The sequence below is a fragment of the Phalacrocorax aristotelis genome, chromosome Z (genome assembly GCF_949628215.1).
Source record: "Phalacrocorax aristotelis chromosome Z, bGulAri2.1, whole genome shotgun sequence".
Taxonomy (NCBI): domain Eukaryota; kingdom Metazoa; phylum Chordata; class Aves; order Suliformes; family Phalacrocoracidae; genus Phalacrocorax; species Phalacrocorax aristotelis.
The window spans coordinates 62,653,754-62,678,855 of record NC_134311.1 but is presented as its reverse complement, the minus strand read 5'-3'; the positions used below and the strand labels follow the sequence as shown (position 1 = coordinate 62,678,855).

The 25,102-nt window shown below is 39.8% G+C and overlaps 1 protein-coding gene across 6 annotated transcripts in view; it reads right to left on the bottom strand.

Moving 5' to 3' along the window:
* Nucleotides 1–1,778: 1,778 nt before the first annotated feature.
* SLC38A9 (solute carrier family 38 member 9) overlaps nt 1,779–25,102 on the bottom strand; it is a 50,130-nt gene continuing 26,806 nt past the window's right edge. For 5 of the 6 annotated variants that reach the window (XM_075079960.1, XM_075079955.1, XM_075079956.1 and 2 more), the window contains 5 exons: nt 21,979–22,085; nt 13,311–13,424; nt 11,947–12,095; nt 4,283–4,372; nt 1,779–2,574 (listed from right to left, as the gene is read on the bottom strand). In XM_075079960.1, coding sequence (XP_074936061.1) covers nt 2,409–2,574; nt 4,283–4,372; nt 11,947–12,095; nt 13,311–13,424; nt 21,979–22,085 — 626 coding nt within the window. In that variant the 3' untranslated portion in view covers nt 1,779–2,408. Of the gene's footprint in view, nt 2,575–4,197; nt 4,373–11,946; nt 12,096–13,310; nt 13,425–21,978; nt 22,086–25,102 lie in introns of all 6 variants that reach the window. The other variant, XR_012658136.1, reaches the window with a different exon arrangement.

Genomic DNA, 25,102 nt, shown 5'->3' with positions numbered 1-25,102 from the left:
GTGATGCTGGTATAATGAAATATTTGTTATCACTTGATCAAATTATAATTCAAATAAAAGCTGTTAAAAGCCTGTATAAACAAACAGCACAGCAAGAACCAATCTCTGTAACCCAGAGCTAAGACAGGCTTTCAGAAAGGTACAGAATAATTTCCTTCTACATGTTAACTCAGATCATTGTACATTGAACAAGTGGGAAAGATACAAACAGATGATGTAATTAAGACACTTCACCATGAACTCTGTCTTACTTGGGAATTTCTGTTGAACTACTAGATCCCAGCAAAATTTAATTCTGCTAAAATCAATGGGCATTTAACTGTCTGCTTCAATGACAAGGATTTAACTCATGGAATCAGATCCGGATGCAATATGGAGGGACATAATCAAATTGAAGTGCCTGCACTCATCAGGGTCCATACCTAAATTAAGCACTGAATCTGTAATAAATAAACACAAGAACTTAATATGAATGAGCCAACGATGCTTGAAACCCTGCATCTTTTGTCCTCCCCTTTTGATGTTCAAGTATTTCTCTACTGTACCAAGTAACCGTGGACGGTTTTGCAACATATTACTATTGTGGAACTGTAAATTTGTAGAATTTGTTGGAAAGAAGAGTAGTTTGTAGGAAAGTAAAACAAACAAAAAAACACAGGAAAAAGTCACCCAAAGGGTATAACTGGTGAAATACATTGCTGAGAACTAAAGGGAATGCAGCCATCAGGTTACACGCAGTCATAACTACCTAGACATTCAAGGATGTATTTCATGGCAGAGGTCACACCCAGTGCCTAAAAAGCAGATGGGCTGGCCAGTGCTAGGGGTGTCAGTGCTGCAAGATATGCCCACTGTCAGGCAGTGGAAAGGGTGGGCAGATATGCCCTGGAGAATAAGGAAACCAAGCAGTGGAAGATAAGAGTATACACAGGGAAAATGACCAGGATGGGGCAAATACTTCTCTCCAATACAGAACAGACGACGGATGTAGTCTCCAATTCTGATTTAAAGGCACACAAAGTTTAACAAGAAAAAAGAGAGAACCTGAAATAATTATTCTGTTCTGCAGATAACTCCTACTTCACATATATTGCACACACCAACTTCTCTCCTCTTTTACTTACTTTGGAATTTGGCATTGCTCAGAGTCCTCTTTCAATTATTCTACATTTGTTGATTATTTTAACACACTGAAATTCTGTACAAAGAGGAGTTTTTACTCTCTCTCCAACCACGAAAGATGACATTCCACTAGTGCCTCGCAATTTAATTATTGCACATTTTAGGATAAGATTCAGACTCACAGATGGCAGGGGAAGGAAGGTGTCTGTGTGGGTACGCAGGTACACCCTCTTAGTAAACAAGAAGTTAAAAAAAAACCCCACAACAAAACCTTTCCCAGATTCTTCCAGCTTCTGTTATGAATTATGTAAAACAAATTATTTGATTTAGTCCACAATTCTGAAAAGTGCTAGCTTTGTCTCTCTGCTCACATCCAAAATATCTAGAGTAACACAGCGGTACAGCATAGGGAGAGACCATCAGGGTAAGACTGTACATGGGAGGGAGCAAGGCTGTGATGAACACTGTGTCCAACATTCATCCATAAAACCACATGCAACTCCTAACAAGACAACTTCCCAACACATAATAGCTCAGTTAACAGAGTTGAAGTGAGGTCAAGACTAGAATCCTGATTTTAATTGTCTTGTTCTAATTTTTTTTATCCTCCTGACTTCTTTCGTTGTAAGTTCACAAATAACTTGTGTACAGATTGGTTCTGAATAAAACACTGAGACATGAGTTTATTGTTTCTCTTAGTTGGAAATTCCTAGAGGAAAAATATTGCCAAAACAATTTAATAACATATTCAAAATTAAGAGTGCATTTTGCCCTAAATGACTATAAATTAACCTAAAAAAAAAAAAAGGAGAGACAATAATTTCTTCATTTTCCAGACAAAACAGGAGAATAACTGCAACAAAAGAACATTTCAAACTGTCACTGAACAATATTGTGAAAGCACGTTTGTTAATAAAGGTAAGGACAGTTCCTTTGGAGGAAAGAGGCATTCTATCGCCTCAGGCTGAAAGCCGTGTGTTTTGAGAAGTGTGCTGTAAAAAATTAAAATATTTGAGCTTCATTAATCTTTGATGTACGTTCAATAAAAACAGGAGAACTGCCTCACTCAAATCTGAACCAATCCACTTCTCACAAAACTTTTCTAGAGGAGCAAGTCAGGTTTCCTGTCAAGCACCTGAAAAATGTGTTTTGAATTTGTTTAAAAGGTGCAGCATTTCTCAAGAAGATCATACTGGGGACTGTTCATTCTCATGCGTGAGTGTTGCTCAAGGCTGTTGCCAAATGTCAGTACCACTTGTGACAGCCACAGGGAGAAGGGGGAGTTTTCACAATAGGAATTGTGCAATCAGATTAGCCAGTCCAAGGAGGATTATAAAGATGTGAATGATCAATGCTGGCCACGTCAGCTGCCCAGCACGACGCAGGGAAATCACGTAGATGAGTGACGGATACACGAATACAAAGGCCAGGCCGCATGTTGCTCCAGAGTATCTGAGGAAAGGAGTGGGGGAGAGAAGAGGAAAAGAAAAAAAAGAATGCTTTGTGTTAACTCTCATTTCTTGTTGTCATTTTCACCCCCTCAAACCAACGAACAAGTCTGGCTGAACAATGACTATCTGCAGTCACTAAACATCAACTTCTGCTCCTTGGTGTCCTTCACCGGCATTTAATTATCCCCCCCTGTGTTGCTCAGCCCCCTGCTCCCCTGTACCTGCACTCTGACATGACTCTGTGTTTCAGTCACATCCCCAGGTGCTTCTTAGGACTGACTCCCTAATCTTTGATGATGTTTCTACTTTCTTTGGGGAAATCTGTCAACACGCAAGAGGAAAAGACTGGACAGTGCATCCTTTTTCAGGTATCCTTTACGGTAAGAACTGTAAATTGCATGGCACTCCAGCCATCTGAAGACACATGTTAAATCATATAAGAATAGAAATACTCCTGAATCTGCAACTTTCAATTTATTTAATGAGCTCCTAGCAAACCATTCTCCAGACCTGAAAAGATCAACGCGCCCTCCTGGTAACATGATCAACCACAGCAAGTGAAACATTAAACTGTTCTTTTTGTAACCACTCCCTTGCTTACCAAAATCACCTCGTTATTTTCCCCTATGGTGAGTTTTCACCTATTAAGCCATACTGCAGCCAAATGTGCATTATTAACTAACAACATATTTTATTTCAAATATTTGAACACTCCTCAAAGACAGAGGAAACTTCATAACACAGTGTAACCATCTGCCACAGAAAACCAGGAAATACCTAAGTTAGACTGTATACAGCCAATTTATCACCTGGAAATTCACTGTTCAAAATGTTTGATTACTATGCACAGTAGCAGAGGTCAGTATCAGTTTGCAGACAAGGAAATGTATTGCATGGTATTTACTTGGAATGAATAACTAGACAATCTCTATGACTGGAATATGAAAATTTTCACTAAAAGGAGAGGTAGGAAAAAAAGGAAATTGAAAAAGATTCAAAGACCAACCACTGAGCAAAAGTAAGTTATTTTGCTACTCTGTTCAGACCCAAGCCTGTCATTCTGGTTTTATAATTGCAGATTTCTATATTTTTAAACACCTCCCTCTCCTGGTTGCTGTAGGAAAGATGCAAACTAGGAATGAATGACAGTGATTACAAATATGGTGGTGTCAAATGCAGAAAACAAAACTCATTAGACGATTCATCTAATCATTCTCAATTATAGAAATCCTAGGCATTTGTTAACATGGTAAATTTAAGATATCATCTAGAAGTACAACTTCTATGTCACTTTTCCCTTTGAAGTTACTTGCTTTCTTGCATTTTTATTATGGACTTCAAAAGCAGCTTCAAATGGTCTTAACACAAAACAAAAACGTGAGAGAAGCCACAAAATAACCAAGCAACTTTTCTGCTGACGTCATATTATTTCATGTGTACAGTTAGAAGGCCCTCAGAGACAGCTGCAACGGAACTTCAGGAATCATCATAATTGCCGCAGATACAGAGGCAGGATTACAGATAGTTGCTTGCCAGAATTTTAAAAGAGCTGATTGTTTATACTTCTAAATCATTATTTACAACTTGAAAAGATGTAAGCCTTACAAAACAAAGACAGAATTACCTGCGCTCATACTGTTCCTCTTCAACATCAAGAGACAATCATGCAGCAACATCACAGGAAAGTTCTCTGTGCAAGCAACACTCACCTTATGATACCTCCTATATTCGGATAAAATCTTGCCATTGCTACTCCAGCTCCCACAATTGCTATGTTCAGGACAAGCACATGGAAAATGCTACAGGTAAGTGAGGAAAGAGTGTTAAAATCTATGCAGTACTTGTTACAAAACATGACCATTATCCTTCATTTTTACTAATATTTAACCAGTACATGGATGGTATTTCCATTTGCACTACTCACTCTATTAAAGCTAATTAATTTCACAGCAAACATAACTTCTACCGAATATTCAGAGTGCCGAACTCTGAACATCTAGTGTTTTGACTCAAAATATTCTTCAGGAGTAAGTATGTGTAATTTGGCAGTTCTTCTGAAAAACACTATACGTGGTACTCAGCACTCCAGCGTTTCAGATTGATATTCAAATACCGAAGAAACAATACTGTATAACTTAATTCCCACAAGAAAGAATTAGCTTGTTCAGAGAACGATCTGAATTGCTCAAAATGAACTAATGGAAACCAGAAGAAAGGAAAAGATGCATTGAGTGGAAAACATTACACAGAATACTAGGAGGGAAGTTACACGTTAAAACTTGCACTCTAATGCATTTTGATAGAGGAGAAACATTTAGAATGTTGGACGTCATTTAATATTTGACCTGTGTAGTATTTATGCCGGAATTCTTTGTTGAGTTTGTTTTTACAAATAATTTCCTGTTGCTTTCCTTTTTGCATTAAGGATGAAAAAATTGGAAGATTTCCTGTTCTGCAAAAGCAGCTTTTAATGCATCAGACAAAATCAGTGTAGTTATGCACGGAACTGAGACTCAGGAGAGTATTGCTTTTCTTTAGAGAATATGAAATGTTGGCATATTTTAACATAAGGTGAAGTCAGGAAATACAAAACACTGCAATATTTTGGTCACACAGACATTTCTATGAAGGAAAAAAAGAATTCACACAGAGGAAACATACATACACTTACAGGTTTTATTTGTTATTCTAGAGGATTTGATTTCTTAAAATAACCAAAATCTGTAAGCCAATGCTTTTTTCTTATCTGTAGGAAGTATCTGTATTATGAAGGATGTCAATAACTAACAAGCTTTTTAAAAGTGACCGCTTCCACAGCTGAAAGGCTGGCTGCCAATTTCCAAGCTAGGAGGAAAGATTAGACATATAGAGTAGCCTCGTTAAAGTTTAGGGGAGTGGAGGTAATTTAAACTCAGAGGAATAGTTTAATATATGGATAATTTCTAATGTTCACTCTTAAAGATTGTTTTCAAAAGGACAGACAGAATATCTTTAATTTTGTGCATGACATTTTAATAGTGGTACAAGAGGTGCATCTCAGAGACTGAAGATAGTGGGAATAGAACAGCTGAAACTTTAACAAAAACATAATTGGATATAAAGCTGGTAAAAACCCAAGAATAAAAAATAAAATCCCAAGAATCATACTTAGGGGAAGAAGGACCAAACGTTTACTGTTTCTCTAATATTGCTAAGGAAAGCCAATTAACTGAACTGTTCATAAAAAGTGTTTGCCATTAAAAGTGACTTCCTCTCTCCTCACAAATATGGCAGATTGCAAATCTTACGTCGTATAGCACATCTGAAGCCAAAAGTTTATGAACACAGAAAATGACGGCATTTCTTCCATTCTTTTTCTGGTGAGGTTAATTTTTTAGGAAGAGGGATTAAAAAGCATGCAGGCTTGTAAATTTGGGTCAGTTCAGAATATTTCAGCAGAAAACCTGAAAAAAGTCTGAAGTAGTTCATTCTAACAGAATAATTGACTTTGTAGATCAAAGTTGTTGCTTTTTAAAACATTAATTCTGCTTTTTATAACTTCAAAAGCAAAGTGGTGTATGTGTGTGTTTGGTGTGAAATGAAACATTTTTCTACTTCTTGGTCTGGGAAAAAAATTGGGCTGGGGGGGGAATGTGTTTTGGCTCAACTGAAAACAATTATCTTAAAATGCTGGAGCCTCCAAAACAATTCAGTACTTGCAGATTAGCAGTTTGCAGTTTTAATTGTTATAATTAAGTAGGATCCTCAAGAACAGAAATCAGAAAGTCTCAAAAGGATTTAAATCCATCTGTTTCAAGGCAAAAGGTTACACTGTATTTCTCCCCTGGAACATCCTTGCTCCTTTTTTTACCTTTTGAAACAGCCTGAGTTGTAACCATGTTATAATATAACACGTGTCTAACCTGCAATCCTTTTCTTTTACATAGGCAGATCTTCATAATTCATCTCAACTCCAAGACAGAAAAATGCCTCATTCTTAAGAGAGAAAGGCATTACTGTTTAGAAAAAACCTGCCCTTGTGAATAAAGAAGAATCTGATATCTAGGACTATTAGTAACTGTATTATTTAAGGTTGTATTTTTTGTTACACTAAGTTTCATGCAGGTGTTCTCCAGAAGGGACAAGTATTTCTCATAGCCCATGACATTTCAGCAAGCTCTAAATTGCTCAGTTTTAGCCTGACACTGGCTTATGGTACAATTGATGGTCACCACACATTGCAAAAGGGCAGTCAGAAAAACAGTATTCTTTGGAGGCTTAACCGTACCATCTCTGCTTATTACCACTGTAGGAAAAGAAGTATTTATTATGATGTTAGAGATCAGAAATTATTTGGCCCCTTTTTACCTAACCGCCCTGCTGGCACACAGATGTTTTCTGAGCAGTGTAACTTTCTTCCTCATGGTCAACCGGCAGCAGAATTGGATGGCCCACGCCAAGGCTGACTGTCCCCCTGGGCAGCCTGATTACCGTCACTGCTCTGAGGCACAGGTTGGATTGCCTCAGGTAGGCTGTAATTCACAGAAGAGGCCGGCAACCCAAGTGCAGCACATGTCCTGCCATCTTTTATTTAATACCCTCAGTCTCAATATCCTTAGTTGGGCAGATGGAGACACTAGCTCTTGTCTATAAAGGGAATTACTGCTCACCTACCAAAATCGTCTCACAAAAATGGTAGTAGAGGGGAGGAAAAAAAAAAATCAAGCTTTCCCCCAAGTCTTGTTTTTTCTCCCCTTTGCAAGGTTAATCTTTCACGTTGACAGAGTCCAGAAACAACATGATATGCCAGAAGATTATTAGCGGGTTTGCTCTATCAAGTTCTCTCCTGCAGAAGTGGTAGTTATAGCTAAGCCACTGAATGACAGTGCCCACATATATCTAATTAACTTCAGGACCCTCAAAGTAAGAATCATATTGCAAACCATGAAACCAAATCCTAGGGCAGGGGATAGTTACAGAAACAAACTGATATTAAATCCCCTTGGGTCAGATGCAAGGAAATTAGAAGTGCTGGACTCAGCATGGAGTCGCTGGGTGAACATGCACAGTAAGGGAAACAGGAAAGCAAGATAAAAAGCAAAACAGGATCATTTAAGTAAGAATTTTTGAAAGGTTACTGTATCTAAAAATGCATTTTCTTCCCGGAAATCTCACTCAAGTGACATTGGTCAAAAGACAGCCGTTAAGAAGCAAGACAGAGGTAGGAGAAGAGCAAATAACTAAACACACATGCAAACAGCAGAAGCGTATTTCATTACTTCAGGAGACACACGTCTGTGGGAGAACTGGCAGGTCTGCTGGGCTACCATGGAGTAAAGGGAGGACAATCTATAAGGAAAGCCAAGTGATTTCTGTCCATCGTCTTATTTAACCTCTCAGAACAGGAAAAATGTGAAAAAAAGTTTTAAAAACTGATCACATGACTGCACAAAGCATTTTATGTGAGGCATATAATTAATCAAGGGAATTCTCTGTCACAAATATCATTGTATCCAAGAGCCAATAGCAATAATAAAAAAATTAGCTTTCTGTACATCTAAGAAGATCCAGAGTCACATAAGAAACAGCAGATAAACCACATGCCTCTGGCCCCAAGTCACTGTTAAATGACACCATTGCAAACATATCACACTTTAGAAAATAATTTCCCAATACATAACATTTTGGCCTTCCTTTACACTACCAGGGAAAGAAGAAGAGAATGAGCAGTTCCTTGGGTTTCATCCCAGTATGTCACTTTCTATGCTGTAGTCTGTACATGAGCCTACAGTTTGCAAAATGAAAGAAGGAATCAGGATGCCTCCTCCTGTCTCTAAACCTTTTGCAGGAAGCACAGAAAGGCTGAAGGCTTTATGATGATGCCTGTCAGAAGACTACTGTGCCCAGCATATCTACAAATGTATCTGTTTTTAAGATGGCAGAGACATGGGTGACTGATACTGGTACATAAGAGGAAGGAGAATCCCCCTTCTTAGCAGCAGCAGGGCTTTTGCTCTCCTCCTTACTGTAGTAGGACATAGGATGCCACTCATTTCCTCTACGCTTCAGACAATCAAGCTGCCACTGTGCAGCTGATCCCTCATGTGAAACCTGGGAGAAGAAAGTTATGTATCATCTCCTTAAGCTTGTAAGTTTGGAGAGGGGGAGATTCTTCATCACAGGCTAGTAGGATACACTAGGATAAGACCAGCAAAGCATTGTTATTAGAAAAAAAGCACTGCGAAGTATCTAAAAGGCGTGGGACAGAAGACTTGGGGATCAGTCTTCAGACAACAAGAGCTCCCCTGAAATTGAGTAAATGGTTCCTCATTATAAACCTCTTATAATCCATGGCCTACCAGCAAAAGCCAGGATATGAGATGGGATGCTGCTTTTGGTAAATTGCCTTGGATTAGACCAGTTGTCAAGACTAAGAGCTACAATACACTGAACTAATACCTTGGTGCTTCATCATATCCAGTGACAGTTAAATAGTAACAAAAAGGAGTTAAAGCAAAGAATCAAATTGATCTGAGCAATACAGTCACTGCTAGGAAATAAAAATTATCTGGCACCCCTGTAAGCATGTGTGTGATCAAGCTATTCAATCAACAGTCAGGTTTAAGATGCATCCACCCAGAATTCAAAGTACTCCAGATCCAAACTTAATGCCTATCCTTTAACTCCATCCATAGCAGCAGCAGGTATCCACATCTGCAAACCATTGCTCATATGAACAAGCCTGGCTTTTAATATCAGGGAGCTTCTAGTTCATGTGAAACCTGCAGCACATCCATGTGGAGCAACCCAGGGCTTAAAAAGGAAGATTGGTCCTAGTACCCACTGTAAATTTTCCAAAGGAAGAGGTGCTAGTTTGGTTTTTTTGTAAAAAAAATAAGGAATAATTAGACAATTACAGCAGGAAGGTAAATTTATAACATTCTCTGAGCTACAAAGGAAATTTAATACAGGATGGATATACCTATGCAAATAGATGCGGTTTAGAACATTGAATCACAGGGTTAAATGAGGCTAGGTTGCCAACAGAGATCCTCAAACGCACAATCAATATGAATTCAGCAAGCTACCCAACGTGCTGTATATGGGTGGATACACAATCAGTGCACACCTCTAACCCTCACCTCCACAACCTGAAAATAAAAATATGAAAATGTAGAAAGATCATGTAAATGTAGAGAATCAGTCACAAAAATGCAATATTTTAACTGAGGGGTTTTTTTTTTAATTTTTCTAGAAGAACAGCACAAAACCCCACTTTCTGTTCTCCTCCTCTTCTCTGGCTTCATCCTTTTGATTCATTATTTACATAGAAATTTTCTCCAGTCAAGTGACCAGGAATATTCCCCTCCATATGTAAGTGTATATATGCACATATCTAAGAGCTAAAGCTTGAGTCTCTGCACGTCAAGTCTCCTTACTGCCCGAAAACTGTCAGCCTTGTACATTGAAGATGTCAGTAAAAGAAGCCAAGTATATACAGCTACTAGTAGTGTGCTTATTTTCCTACACAAAAGCCATGGAACTTAATATTTCCAGGTAGGTTCATCACAGTGGATCAACAAGGCTCCTCAGTGAGACATCAGTTTATGTCAGTAAGAGCTCCTTCTTTATATTTACAAAATGTTTCTCCACAAAAGCAGCTCTGGGAAAAACTCAGAGTACTGAAATTTTTCGTCGAATGGTGATACTGGCACAGCGCTGCAAAAGGATCTTTGTCAGCTTTCACTACTGGTGTGAACCAGTCATCAGAAGACATATTTCACAACCAGGTAGTAAATCTTCACTATTCTGCCAGAGACAGGTCCTGTGCTTGCTACCAGTCTTCATTAGTCCCCACTGCATAGACAAATTAAGGGCTGACCTTGCTGGTTGTAAATGCACAGAAGGCAGGGCTTGGAGATTAGCTGAGAGATTTTTGTGCTATATTTGAGACACCTGGGATATTTGAGAGGGAGACACAGCCAACCAGCCAGAGTGTACTACCATATTACTATAGGTTGGAGGGATTTAAGAGGCTTCCTAGAAACCATTTTTGACTTTTCTGAAACTTTAAATACCTCTGTGTAAGTCTTAAAAAAAAAAAAAAAAAAGTGAGTGAAGCTACCCACAGGACATCCGGGAGACAAGAACCAAGCAAGTATTTGCATCATCACATTCGTCATACCATGAAGGCTTAAAACAGCAAGCTGGAATTAACCTGAGAAGAGATTGGTATGAAGCTGTAGGTTCTAGGAGAGGGCATGAGGGAAATGAGAATCATTCTGGTCAGGGAATAACTGGAGGGAGGAGATAGGAAGAGGCATATCCACATAATATAAAGGACACAGCCATTTCCCAGTGGCTGTGAAATCCATGTTTAGCACTCAAATCAATGGCCTTGTTTCCAACAGTAACTTGCAGCAGTTCCTAAAAATCTCCTCAACACTGAACTGTGTACAATTTAGCATCAAATAAAGTAGGCATTTATTTCACTGCCTAATTTTAGGCATCCAATTTCTAGACCTTCTCATACCTATTTTAGGACCCAGAAGAAACCTGAAACTTGGAACAACGTCTTCCCGGACCTGTACACTACTGCTGATGCCACAGAGGAAACACACATTTCTTCCTGGGATATTTTTTCCTTTCCTCCATCAACAGTAATTCACAATATAAAAATAAGACACTTGGAGAAAAATGCCAACTTCTCAGCTGCGACTAATTCAGACAATACTCCAAATATAAATGCCTCAGGTTTTATTTTAGAAAAACAAAACTAAAATTGAAATACGGATCAGTTCGTCTGTGGAGTTCAGACACTGTACAAATGCAGGGGTGTGGCTCATCTCTGAAATTAGCATGTGAAAAGCTATTTTTATAAGCACAGCAGCAACCTAGAAAACACAGCTAGCAACTCACTCAGCTATTAGCTCTGTTTAAAAACAGATAGATGATTACTAATTATGCATGATCAAAACACATATGGTACCCTGAAAGGGTAATATCCTGACTGTATGTCCTTCACAGCTTAAAGACTACTTGGCAAAATATTTCTGGACTGAACAAAATGTTTTTCTTGTACAACTCTTCCTTGCCATATAAATGCATAACACAAAGGAAATGCGTTAACAAAATTCCTGTTCATTGACAAAATTAAGAGCTAACACAAAAGAATCCTCCCCATTCTGTTCTGCCAAGCTGTAGCAGTCCTGATCTACATGCAAATTTATTTTGGATGCCTATTCACCCCCTGACTCTATGAACATTGTGAAATTAACTTTTCAAATGTACCTAATGTAGCAAAGAAAATCCCCAAAACCTCAGCCAAACGTCTGACAATAGAAGCTAGTTAGGCAAAATGCTAACTCAAGCTCTTGTCAAGGAGATTTCTTACCTTGGGTAACCATTTCCAAAAAACTGTCTTAACAGCTGAACTCGTGCCAGATAGCCCAACAGTGGGTATACAGTCATCATCTGGAACAGCAGGAATATTCTTGCAACAAATGACATGATGTCATCACTGGGAAAGTTGTCTAGAAAATTCTGAACATAGGAATAATGTTACAGTGATTAATGCTGGCTTGATTACATGCATGTGCTGATCTTTAACGGCTGTGTGCAAGAAAGGGATAAAAGTCAAGCAACTACATTTGCTAAACAAACTCCGTAACATGAAATACCCTCTCTGTCTTTTACAATTGCCTTGCCACCAAATACCAACTGATTTTTGAATATTACAGGGCTGATGTCATCTTTCCTGTTAGCATTAAAGATGGAATTATTTTCTAATCTTCTGAACATCCTCAAATAATCAAAGCTGTGGAAGGACCACCTGATTTTTTAGGCAGATACTACAAGTAGGAACATCTGAAAAAGTAGTATAAGACTTAAGTATCATAAAAATATACAAACGGCTTCATACTTAGGATAACTACAGAAAATAAATGGGAAGAAAAACACTTGCCATCTATTATTTATTGTGGCTGCCACTCCATGAGGTTATTTCAAATGGTTCAAAAAATCATTTCATGTTTAAACAGCGGTACCAGTTCTAACTGACCTACAGTCACAGGAAGCCTTTAAATGCTGCTTTATTGCCAAATATTATGCAAGAGATGTGGAACACCTGGCATAAAATGGATCACCAATTGACAACTTCTATCTTTGAAGTAATTTAGGGTGTGGGCATCAGCCTTGCCTATAAGCAGATAAGAGTTTAATAGCCTTCAAAGGGTGTTTCATGTGGTGCTATTATCTGAAGAACTCTGCTGGCAAGGCTCACCATAGTGTCAGACTCCAAACCTACCCATAGCAAGGACTCCTATCTAAATGAGCTTGCATTCACATTATATTTCTTTTTCAGGAGTACCTGAAACCAGTCCCAGTGAGTGGGAGTGGTCGCTGCACACACACCTGAACATAAACATAATACTTTTCAGGATTAAAAAGCCAAAGAAAGTAAAGCCTTAACTGTTTACTTGTTCATTTTTTTTCTTTCTTCATCACTATCACAGAGTATTTATTAAATGTTTGTTTTTTATAGAACTACTGGCAACCAAACATGAATATAAATGAGACAACACAAGCATTACGCATCTGCTTGTGGTAGTGCCCACGAGGCGTTAGCCAACTGAGCAGAGTGAAGGACAGATGTGTCTTCCAGGGTGAGTCATGAAGCAAGAAGCAGTAGCAGTTCTTTTTTTAATACCTATTTATTAAAAATCAAGGATAAATATAAACTGCAGTAAAGTATCTCACCTGTTCAATGCATTCTTTGGATAGCGGTGGAGAAGGAAAAGATGCAAAAATTATCACTCCGACATACAGATATGTTAATCCCACCAGGAAGTATGCAATAGAGAGGTCTCTCACCTGAGGGAAAAATAAAATCTTATTCTGGCCAGCACTGACACACCAAAACAGGCAAAATAAAAACCTCATGAGAAGATTTCTACTGCATTTATTACTGTTACTTCTATATTTATTACTGTTTTGTATTTATCAATATTACTTTTACAGTTTCACTTGTACTTCCTATTACTTGAATGGGAACTTCAAATCCACTCCTGGATCAGATCAGAAATCTGCAAAAAGATACCCCAAAGTGGAGCTAGACAAGTACTTCGTATATATCTCCATACAGAAAAGGCACTAAGAAACAGGTAGCATGTTATTGGTGGATGCACAAACATGTACTAGTTATTAAAACAACTACGAAACCCCCTCTGTTTTCTTACATTCACCTATTCCTACTAAGAGCCTTCGGACACAGAGACAGCTGTCGAAGACAGAAAGCCCAGCTATGCCATATGTTAAATTTTCAGGACTAAAACCTTGCAATTAAAGTCACCAGCCTACCCAACTGCAGATATACTCTAAAGGACATTTTTTAAGAAGTTACTTTGAAACCTACGAGGATGATCCACACACACTGGCTCCAAACCAGAAACTAGTATGTCAGGCGTCTGTATGAATGGTGTGATAATGGAAGACACAGCTAATAAGCCATTAAATAAAAAATACAAATAAGACACAAACAAAACAGAAAGGCATAGGTAGGCACAGAGGTATATAGGCCCTTTAGCTTTAGCACTGTATTTTATCATGACTCTCTCATTTAAAATTGCCTATCTGCTTTATTACTGAATTTCTATAAACACCCCAGCTAAATGCACTAAATAAAAGTCAAAGATTTTTAGGAGACAGTGCTGAAGCCAGGGACATAAACCCATATTTAACTATATTACATATACCTAAATATGGATTTAAACCTTATCTTCATTGTTCACTACTGACAATTTTGACCAAATTTATAAAGTATCTAACATACAAAAAGTATACAAAACTACAGAAGAATAATTTAAAGTTTCTAGCAACATTCAGCATTGGAAAATAACAAGCAAATCTACTCAATTACTTTATGAAATTGCAGAATCCACATGTAGATCTGAGTGACGTCATAGCAATGTACTTAGTGAGTTATTCTTCTACGCCAATTCTGGCTTTTTTGGAAATAAAGTGGGAGACCTTTTTTTTCTAGTAACTAGATAACTATACTCTGTATAAGCTTATGCTACACTACAAAACACTCATTACTTTAATTTGTTCAGCCGCTGCTAATAATCAGCTTCTTTAAGGATTACGAGTAATGCTTCAATACATGACCCTAATTATCCTATGACTGAGAAGCAAGTCTTAGTAGCTCAGGCACAGCATCAAATTATAAGGACTATATGACTTCCAGACCAGGATCATAATTACGGCCTCCAGTCAGCTCAGTGAGCACGGACAAAGCTCGATCACATCTGTGCATGGACATGTTTCCCCAAGTGTCCCTTCATGCTATCTCCCTGAGAAAAGTAGCATATCCTGTACTTTTCTGGGGTCTTCTGAGGGGAAGGTGGTCTCCTGTGCAAAGTATAAAACGCCAGATTGGGGATTTCAAGAAAAGTTCAGAAGGAAGCTGATTTTATTGAGGTAACGGCAATCTCCTGCTCATTTTGCCAGTGCTTTTGGGGTTGAAGACTGATGCCTTTTTGCCATCAGCCTGCAAGAGGCCAATGATATTTCTCATCAGACAACAATGTGCTGTTAACATGTACCCCAGGGTGGCCCTCATGCCTCAGCAGCTGCACACTTCTAGCTGCAACCTCTTCCTCCTGCTGACCTGTTACAAGCAGCTGGGAAGATGCTTCTCTAGTCTTCACTCTGCTTGCACTGGTCACTGAGTAACAACTATCAACCTCCATCAGAGGTTGAGCACTAGCGTTTTAAATTATTCCCAGAGTTTCTCCTCAGTTACATGAGAAGCTGTACAGGTTTTTATATAACAGCTACACCTTCAAAAGCACCAGTGCCCATCCTAAAAAGTGACTGTAGGAATACCAAATCTGAGCATCCAGATTTCTTATAGGTATTTATGAGTAACTTCCATTAATTGCAGGAGCCACAGACTAATCAGTGGTTTGGCAGAGAGTCATGGACTCCCATTTCTTGAAGACAGAGCTTGGACAATGTTTCAAAATGCAGCCAACACCATTTTAAGGCACATAATCTCAACAAAACCTGTTTTCACTTGCTTTAAATTTGGTATTTTAGGTGTATTCTTCATGCATAAAGACAGCATAGTAACCTGCAGCTGTTATTTATACTCGGCCTATATTTAAGCTCTAGAACCAACTGTAAAACTATTTTTGCTGTGACAAGCACTTGCAGTTGTGAGGGCAAGCAATCTGAAACAGAATTCTTACTGCTTCCTTTGGACTACACTTGGTTAAGGGTAGATAGCTCTGACTATATTAACCGGTTCATATTCCTACAGTTCTTAAGGATGTATATGCTTTAGTCTGTACTGAAACTAATTGCTGAGATCATTTTATAATGTATCTTTACAGCATGTAACACAATAGACCCCTGTCTTTAGGTGCTGTTACCATACAAAGAATATCCAGATTTTTATTTCCATAACCAACAAGAAACAAAGGCAACTCCAAACATGGATTTATGTTTTTCCAAACATCCATCAGCTGCCTTGCTAACCTCTGCTTCTGCACATAATACTGTCATCTTTGTGCAACAGTGCATGTTTGTGCTTTTGATTACTGTTCATTACGCTTCAGAAGACCCAGATTCACTTCCTAGAGACCTTGACTATAAATACTGTTTAGACTGTTTTATCTGTAATTCCAGATAAAACCAAAGGACACATGGAGAGAGATAAAAGGATTAACTTCAAGTAACACAGCAATAATCGCATTTGTCTATTTTAAATTTAATATTAAGATGTTTATATTTAGAATGGACATCACTGTGGTGGAAGCTGCCTAAGCATGAAGAATATGGCAGTCCTTGCACTAGAGTTTATAATCTAAGATTCAAATGTAGAAAAAATTGTTGAAAGGAAGAAGTATTTGGGGGATCAGAGTGAAAGGGAAGTGTCAAAGATAACATGCAGGTCACAGTCCGTAAGGATCACAGATTGTCACCTGCCAAGCCCTTGTCAAGTACACCTGAACTAACTGGCAGATATCGAGGTGGAACTTAGAAAACACCTGTTAGCTGTAGTACTGCTGACCACAAACTTTTCAGGTCAGATGCACAGAGCAAAGTGTTAAATGGGCCTCTTGAAGAACAGAAAATTGGGTGACTGAGGCTGGCAGCAGCAGCAATCTGCCTCCTAAATGATGAGTCTGATAAATCGGGTGGAGCTAACAAAGAAAACTCTTGAAATTACAAGATGTTATATTACAGTCATAAACTAGCATCCAGGCGCAGGCTGGACCTGGTTCCCCCATGGCTCAACCATGACCTCCTGGGTCTACTCAAATCCAAAAGGGAAGCATACCAGAGATGGAGAAGTGGAGGATTATCCGTCAAGAACTACAAGGGCATTGCCAGAGTGTGCAGAGATGCAGTTAGAAAAGCAAAACCCCAACTCAAATTGAAACTGGTTGTAGATGTGAAAAGTAACAAGAAAGGTTTCTTCAGACATGTCAACCATAAGAAGAAAAAGAAGGAAAACATAGGCCCACTGTTAAACAGAAAAGAAGAGTCAATCACCAATGACGCTGAAAAGGCAGAGGTCCTCAATACCTTCTTCACTTCTGTCTTTACCAGCACTCTTGGGTCCCAGGCTTTGGGAACAAAATTGCAGACTGATCCAAACACTGACCCACCATCAGTGAAGGAAGAGTTACTACATGAATTACTACAGAGGCTTGACCCCCACAAATCAATGGGCCCTGACAACATCCACCTGAGGGTGTTGAGAGAGCTGGCTGACATCATTGCAAGGCTACTCTCCATAATCTTTGAGAAGTCATAGAGAATGGGGGATGTCCCAGAGGACTGGAGGAAGGCAAATGTTACCCCTATCTACAAGAAAGGCTCGAGGGAGGATTTGGGACACTATAGGCCCATCAGCCTTACTTCAATCCCTGGGAAAGTTATGGAACGAATCCTCCTGGGGCCATCACAAGTCAAATGTAGCATGTGATTGGGAAAAGACAACATGGCTTCACTAAAGGCAGATCATGCTTGACTAACCTGGTGGCCTTCTATGACAAAGTGACTTGCCTGGTTAACATGGGGCATGGACATTGTCTACCTGGTCTTCTCCAAGGCCTTTGACACAGTCCCCCACAGCCTCCTCCTGGAGAAATTAATGCGTTATGGCCTAGACAAGTGGTCTGTGCAGTGGGTGGGGAACTGGCTGACAAGCCGCACCTGAAGGGTGCTGGTAAATCGCTCCTTTTCCAAGTGGTAACCTGTCAGAAGTGGAGTCCCCCAGGGATCGGTATTGGGCCCAATGTTATTCAACATCTTCATAAGTGATCTGGATAATGACATCAAGTGTAGCCTGATGAAGTTTGCTGATGACACCAAGTTGAGTGGGGAAGTAGACACTCCAGAAGGGAGAGCCACTCTGCAGGGAGATCTGGATAGGCTGGAGGAGTGGGCCAGCAAGAACCTTATGAAGTTCAGCAAGGAAAAGTGTAAGGTCTTGCACATGGGAAAATATAATGTGGGAGTGCAGCACAGACTGGGATCCACCTGGCTGGAGAGCAGCTCTGTGGAAAGGGACCTGGGGGTCCTGGTGGACAGGAAGCTCAACATGAGTGACCAGTGTGCTGCTGCGGCCAAGGCGGCCAACAGGAGGCTGGGTTGTGTCAAAAAGGGCATCACCAGCAGAGAGAAAGAAGTCATCATCCCACTCTCCTCAGCACTTGTCAGGCCACACCTGGAGTGCTGTGTACAGTTCTGGTCCCCGCTATACAAAAAGGATGCGGACAGGCTGGAAGGGGTCCAGAGAAGGGCCACCAAGATGATCAGAGGACTGGGAAGCTGCCATATGAGGATAGGCTAGGAGAACTGGGTTTGTTCAGCCTTGAGAAAAGGAGGCTTAGAGGGGATCTCATCACTGTGTACCAGTACTTAAGGGGTAGCTTCAAAGAAGATGGAGATTCCCTTTTTACAAGGAGTCACATGGACAGGACAAGGGGGAATGGACACAAGTTGCTCTCGGGGAGATTCCGACTGGACACCAGAGGAAAATTTTCCAGTGGGGACAGTCAACCATTGGAATAATCTCCCCAGGGAAGTGGTTGACTCGGCCATGTCGGACACCTTTAAGATTCGGCTGGACAGAGTGCTGGGCCATCTTGTCTAGACTGTGCTCTTCCTAGAAAGGTTGGACTAGATGATCCCTGAGGTCCCTTCCAACCTGGGATTCTGTCATTCTGTGGCACAGGAATGGATGCAGCACAGTGAAGGCTCTGTGGATCTACAGATATCTCCTATGTGACTCTAAAGAGAACAGGTAACTTTTAGGCCTTGTTTTCCCTGTTGCATGCCATGGAGAAAATAGTTCATTTTCTTCCTCAGTACCACAGTGAAAGCTAGTTTGTAGAGCTGCTTCTTGGATGGAGAAGCCTGTATCAGTGCTTAGTAATTATTACCACATTAGAAGAAGTACCTTTTGACCATCTAATTTCAGATTGGTCACTCCTCAAACAAGTGATGCTGCTTCTGTAATATGTCAACAGGACTCCGATCCAGATCATAAAAACAGACTTCATCAGTTCAAGCATCAAGGGCAAGTAATAACATTTAACAGGATGACAAAAAAGTACTTCACTGAGATGCATAATGCTGTGCGTAACTTTGGCTGGAAAGAGAAACCAGTGGTAGGGCAGCATCTATGGATGCTCACTCTGTTTACAGGGAATGAACAGGGTTTCAATACCTCAGAAGATAATAACTATCCACAGTTCTATGCACTCTGCAGTTACCACCTGGACAAAAAACATGTCTACACTCCCAGGCTTTCCCCCAGGTACATCTGTAAACAATGGTTAGGAAACAGCACTAGCATATTTATGCCTGTAGATTATGCTCTGGGCTTGTGCAGCATCTGTACAGCTGCTCAGGGAACCAGATCAGACATGTGAATCAGAAAAAAAAACCCAAGCAAAACCCCCAAGAAATCACCTTTTTGTGTGGCTGGGTTTTCTATACAATCAGTTTCCAAACCAGCTGATTGTGCACTGCACAAAAACTTACACTGATAAATACCAGGGGGCAGCAGTGTGAGACCGGAACAGGGAGCTCAGCTGAACTGCCGACTAAGAACCCTGCTCACAGAGCTTCTCCAGGGTGTGCTGCCTACATTTGGCTTGCTCCAGTGCACTGCTCTTCTCACACCCACAACACTGTACTGGAATAGCAGCCAGAGGAATCCTTCCTCCATGTGCGTTTTAGCTCTGGGCAGTGATGCATGCCTGTGACCAGAATGGAAGCTGCAATTGTTTTGCATTTCTGACTCCATAAAAGGAATGTTATTGTTTCTCTTACTTTTTCCACCTCCCCAAACAGTTGTTCTTATAACCACTAGTTCCAGCAAGTTTTGCTCAAAACTAAACCAGTACTTTTCCAGCTTGCCAAGTTCTGTGCCTTTTCACAGAACACTGATGGAAGTGACATGTTAACAGGTCGACCCAGCAAACAGTGGAATCTCCATTCGACTCCCATGATATACTGCTATAAGTGATCATGAGACACTGATATAAGAAAACATCTTGTTGATGTAAATACATAGGAAAAAATACTCTCAGTTCAGTGACTTATGGCAAAAATTGAGACCCCTATACATATGAAAACCTCCTACTTATTTCAGCAGCTGAGTCAATCACAAAACAGTTAGCTCTTCAACAGTTATCAGTGCTTTGTTAACATTTGCAAAGCACTTTGAGTCCTAGGTGAAAGGCTCCTGTACAGCTACAAACAGGGAAGAAAACCTCTAGCCAAATAAAACTTCTAGAAGAACTATGCACAGATTCGGTTTTCCATCACAAACCTTTCCTGCCATACTTAAAGGAGCTCTTACCTCTGCAAGTTGAACACCCTTCTGGAATGCGGGAGTCTTGTCTAGGGCTTGGGATCCATGCTAGGACTGACTTGGAAATTCAACTTAAGCTCCAGGGAGGGCATTTGGAAATGCTGATTCAAATACAGGCAGCAGTTTCTTCCTCCTTAACACAGGAAAAGCAAGCTGGAGAAGGTTCCAGCTGCTGCTCTTTGCAGCTGACTGCTTGCTCCAATGTAAATGGAGCCACAGGAAAAGTCTTGAAGGTGACATGGAAGGATTAGGCCACCTCTGCATACAGAGATGACTGCTGGAGTGACCATGCCTTTAGAATTTGAAAGCCACAGCTAAACAGAGAGAGCAATCTTGTCCTTTTCCACACTGTAAGATTTTCTTAAGAAATCTGAGAAGAAACTTACTTAGTTTTCTTTCTCCAGAGCTCCACTAACCTCCTCTTTAGTTGTTAAACTATTCTCAGAAATACCCATAAACCCCAAGAAGCTTTCCTGGAGGAGAATTCATGAATCCTTTGCAAAGGTGGTCACTCACAAGCTGGCCATGGTTCACAGGGACAAAAAAGTAACTATGCAGATTACTAACGCAAAAGGTCATCTCACTGCATTGGCATACAATCTGCACTTCACCTCTGAATATCAAGTCAGATATATTTTATCTGATGTGTTGTGTAGGCAACCAGTTCTAGGTGGCCTTGCTTGAGCAGGGGAGTTGGACAAGATGACATCCAGAGGTCCCTTCCAACCTCAACCATTCCAGGATTCTGTACCAGTTTTTCATACACGTAATATTTAAAAATCTTTGTATGTTATTGTAGTTACATTTACAGCCAAGATTTTAATGAAGCTGGACAAGAATCCTGGGAAGTATGGAGGAAAAAATTAAATAATCAAAATAATTACAGTAAATATGTACTCTAGGACTCTAACTCTGTATCATGTCAACTCCATTTTATCCAGTTCCATCTGGATAAGCAGTACATAGCTTTTTCAAGGGCAAAAGACCAGTCCAAAGGCTACATATCACAAAGGTTCCCAATCCAGGCTTCAATTTTGAGGATTTCCTAAATAGGGTCAGGTTTCCCTATGAACCTTGACTTGTATTGCGACACAAAACTACTGAAGCAACTCTGAGAAAAGATATTATATACACACCAACACTATTGTTCAGTACTCTGCTAAAATCAATCCCATGCCCAATATTCTGCAACATTTTTCATTCTAAAATTGGTCAGTTTTTCTAAAGTCTTGCAACATCGTCAAGCCTTCTGCCTCTTGTGTGTCATTTGGCCATCTGATGCCAGCCTGACCACAAATAAGTCTGGGACGCTCTTCAAGGCTTTAATTTGAATAGATTTGTAACGCATCTGTTACTTTTTGGTAGCCAGTGAAAAGTATGTATAACTGGTTTCTTATCAGATCACAGGAGCGAGTTAAATTTTCTGAAGCTGTTACAGTCCCTGGATAGATTTCAAGAGAAGCAGACAGGAAAAAGTTAGTGCTGCCTGGCAATCTAGATACAAATCAGCACAGTTGTGAAATTACTTACATTGTTTTCTTGATTCCTGTTATTTTGAAGAAGTGTGATGACACAATTGTGGATGAAGAAGGCAAGTGTCAGAACCCCTGTGAGCTGAGGGAACAGAATTCTAAACTCTAAGGGAGGAAAAACAGCGTTAATAACTAACTTACTCAGAAACAAACAATGCCAAAATGCAGACGACATAATAGTACTGCGGAGTCTACTGGCAGAAACATGAACCTGCATGTTGAAATGGGACAATCTATGTTATCTTTGGCCATAGCCAATGCAGGTATTTAACCAGGAAGTACAAAATGCATGAAGACAGTGGTTACTATATAACTCCAGCAAAGCTTCTCAAGAGACCACAACCATCAAAGATTACTAGGTTAATCTAGGATTTACTCACAGAAGCTTTTCTGCTTCTCAGCAGTTTAACTGGAAAGCATTTTTGAGGCAGGAATTGACCACAGTGAGGCTGTTTATCTATTGGTCCCCGAACAGGTAGATGCTGGGAAGGAATAATTTGCTCTGTGAGCCATCTTTTGTTCTTACTAAGTCACTCACGCTACTAGAGGAAAAATGACATCTGTAGATGTTTAAGAGGTTCCGCTTGCAAGCCAGGGTGTAAAGAAAGGCAGAGCAACTTCCTGTTCTATCATACACCTTGTAACACCTACGAAAGATTTATTTATTTTTTTGTCTCCATGGGAATAGCATTGCTCTGCTTCTTTTAATACTTGAAGGATTATGCTTACATGATTTTGTTTCTGGAAGTGCTGCAGCTGGTCTACGAATTCACTGACATGTAATATCATTAAAGCATCATCTTTGTTGGTACTGTATAAGGATATATGTATTCTGCAGAGTGTTAACAGCAATTGGAGATCCCTGAGCTAGCTCAGCTTGTGGAAAGCATCCAGCAATATAGCAAAACACTCAGAGGCTCACAAACCCTTACAGATCACGCCACAGAGAGCTCCATGCAAACATATTTAAACCAGATTTCTCTGAAGCACTATAAAGTCAGCAAGGTAAACACACCCCAGGCAATTAATGAAGGGCTACCCCAGTTTGAGAATATGTCTTCCCTAGGGCTGGATTCACTGCATCTTCAATACCTAATTCTCATGATGCGCTACTGATAGAATTGAGAGTGCGAGTGACTCTTGGGCTCGTTTTCCATCCAGTATTTTAATCTAAGTAACAAAGATCAAACTGACAGATTCAGAATCTTTTTCAGCACTGAATTTCCCCCATCACTACAACAATCGGTAATAGCTGGACTTGTATGCATTAGCTATGTGCTTTGTCTATCTCCTAGGAGTACTAGTCACATTGCCAAAATAATCGAACTGCTGGGTGCCCTGCTTCTTAGTGATCACAGCGTTTTGTGTCGTGCTATAACTCATTTTACACTAGGACTGCTTAATAGATCTTGGGCTTGAACTTCAGATGCTTAAAACCTGATTTCTTAGGCTGGTTTCTAGTTTACATGGGTCTGCTAGTGAACCATAGTTTGGGCAAATTTTCACCTGCGCTCCCAGGAAGTGTCTGCAGATATAAGGCCATGTGAGCATTTGAAGACTGTCTGCTGGGGCAGTTCAGATTAAAACCTTGTTTCCATGCTCACAGTGGAGCAAGACCAAACATTGCAGTCTATCTACTGACTGACCAGCACATGCTTGAGTATCATTTCTACTTACAGGTAGCATTAATAATAATGCCATACAAAATAAATTAGGTCATTAATGCAGATGTTAATCATCCAATGCTTTGAAATCCAAATTTTTACACTGGAGACAAAAGTAGTTTTTAAGTCCAAAAATTCTGCCTAAAAGTAAATGCAGCAATGGAGGAAAATGGATAGCACAGTTTCAGAATCACCTGCATCCATCTGTAAGTTTGTACTCATACTGCAGTAGTCAGGAAGATTCTTAGGGAATTATGATGACAATCCAGTTAAGCATCTGCTTTGGTCTTGCACACAGTCATACTCAGCAAAAATTGCCTGGCTTTGAACGCTCAGCCAGAAAGGACAATATTTTATTTTTCTTGGTGAGATGACCAAGCTAAATAAACTGTTTTACATAGACTTTCACTTGTTTCTTATCATTCAGGTCTTGAAATAGGGTTCTGAATGCCTGGCTGACACGAGGAAGGAAAGACCTTCAGCAGTTACAGAAAAATGAACAAACAGATTTGATGATAGCCAGTGGCTGGGGGACGGAGAAGGGGAATACTGGGTTTTGAGCAGACCTCTTTGTCAAATGTACATGGAATACACTAGCTAAACTGTTTATTCTGCTTATTATTTTGCCAGACCACTGCAACTGTTATGTGAACAAACTTAAATCAGTTGAATTTCATACCAGTAACTTCGTTCAACTAACTATGATCTGTACTGTACCCACTGAGTTGTTACTCTTGTTGCTACAGTCTGTTACCATGATTCCACAAATTAGACCAGAATCTATTTGAAACACAGGACAACTCAGGTGTTTCTTTTTTTGATCTCTATCTTGCTACAGTAATTAAAAAACTAATGTTTGAAGTTATCCTTTTTTTTCTTCTCCAATTCTACGTTATTGGACCTAACAATAGCATGCAAACCACGTGTAAAACTGTTAGTACAGTGCTTATTGTGACTGGGAAACTAAAAATGCACAAACCCACAAAATAAACCCCAAGAAGGTGCATATCTCTGATTTTTGTCTCAAACATACTGGAGAGCTAATGGGTGTTTAAAACAGAAGAGCTAAGATTATGGACTAAAATCTGAGATAGATTAGGAAGTACAGGAAAATTGTAGTCAAAAATTATGGTGAGTGAGCTATTTCATTTAAACAATACAGTGTGTGGAAAACTTAAGAGCACGTTTACCAGTCTGTCTACAGTTTGCCATTTGTAACTGCTACTGAAATAGGAATGATCTGAAAATGGTGCAGCTAGAACTTATTACAATATAGGCGAAACAGGACTATGGCAAGCTCCCTGTCATATGATATATGTTGGAGATACCTCTAATGGGCACTCCTCCTCTTCTCCAGTGTTGATACTGTCTCCTAATTAAGGAACATCACTGGGAAAGGGATTCCTTGCCACTTTGTCATAAGGGATCCTTCCTGAGCCTCTACCTGCAACATCAGAC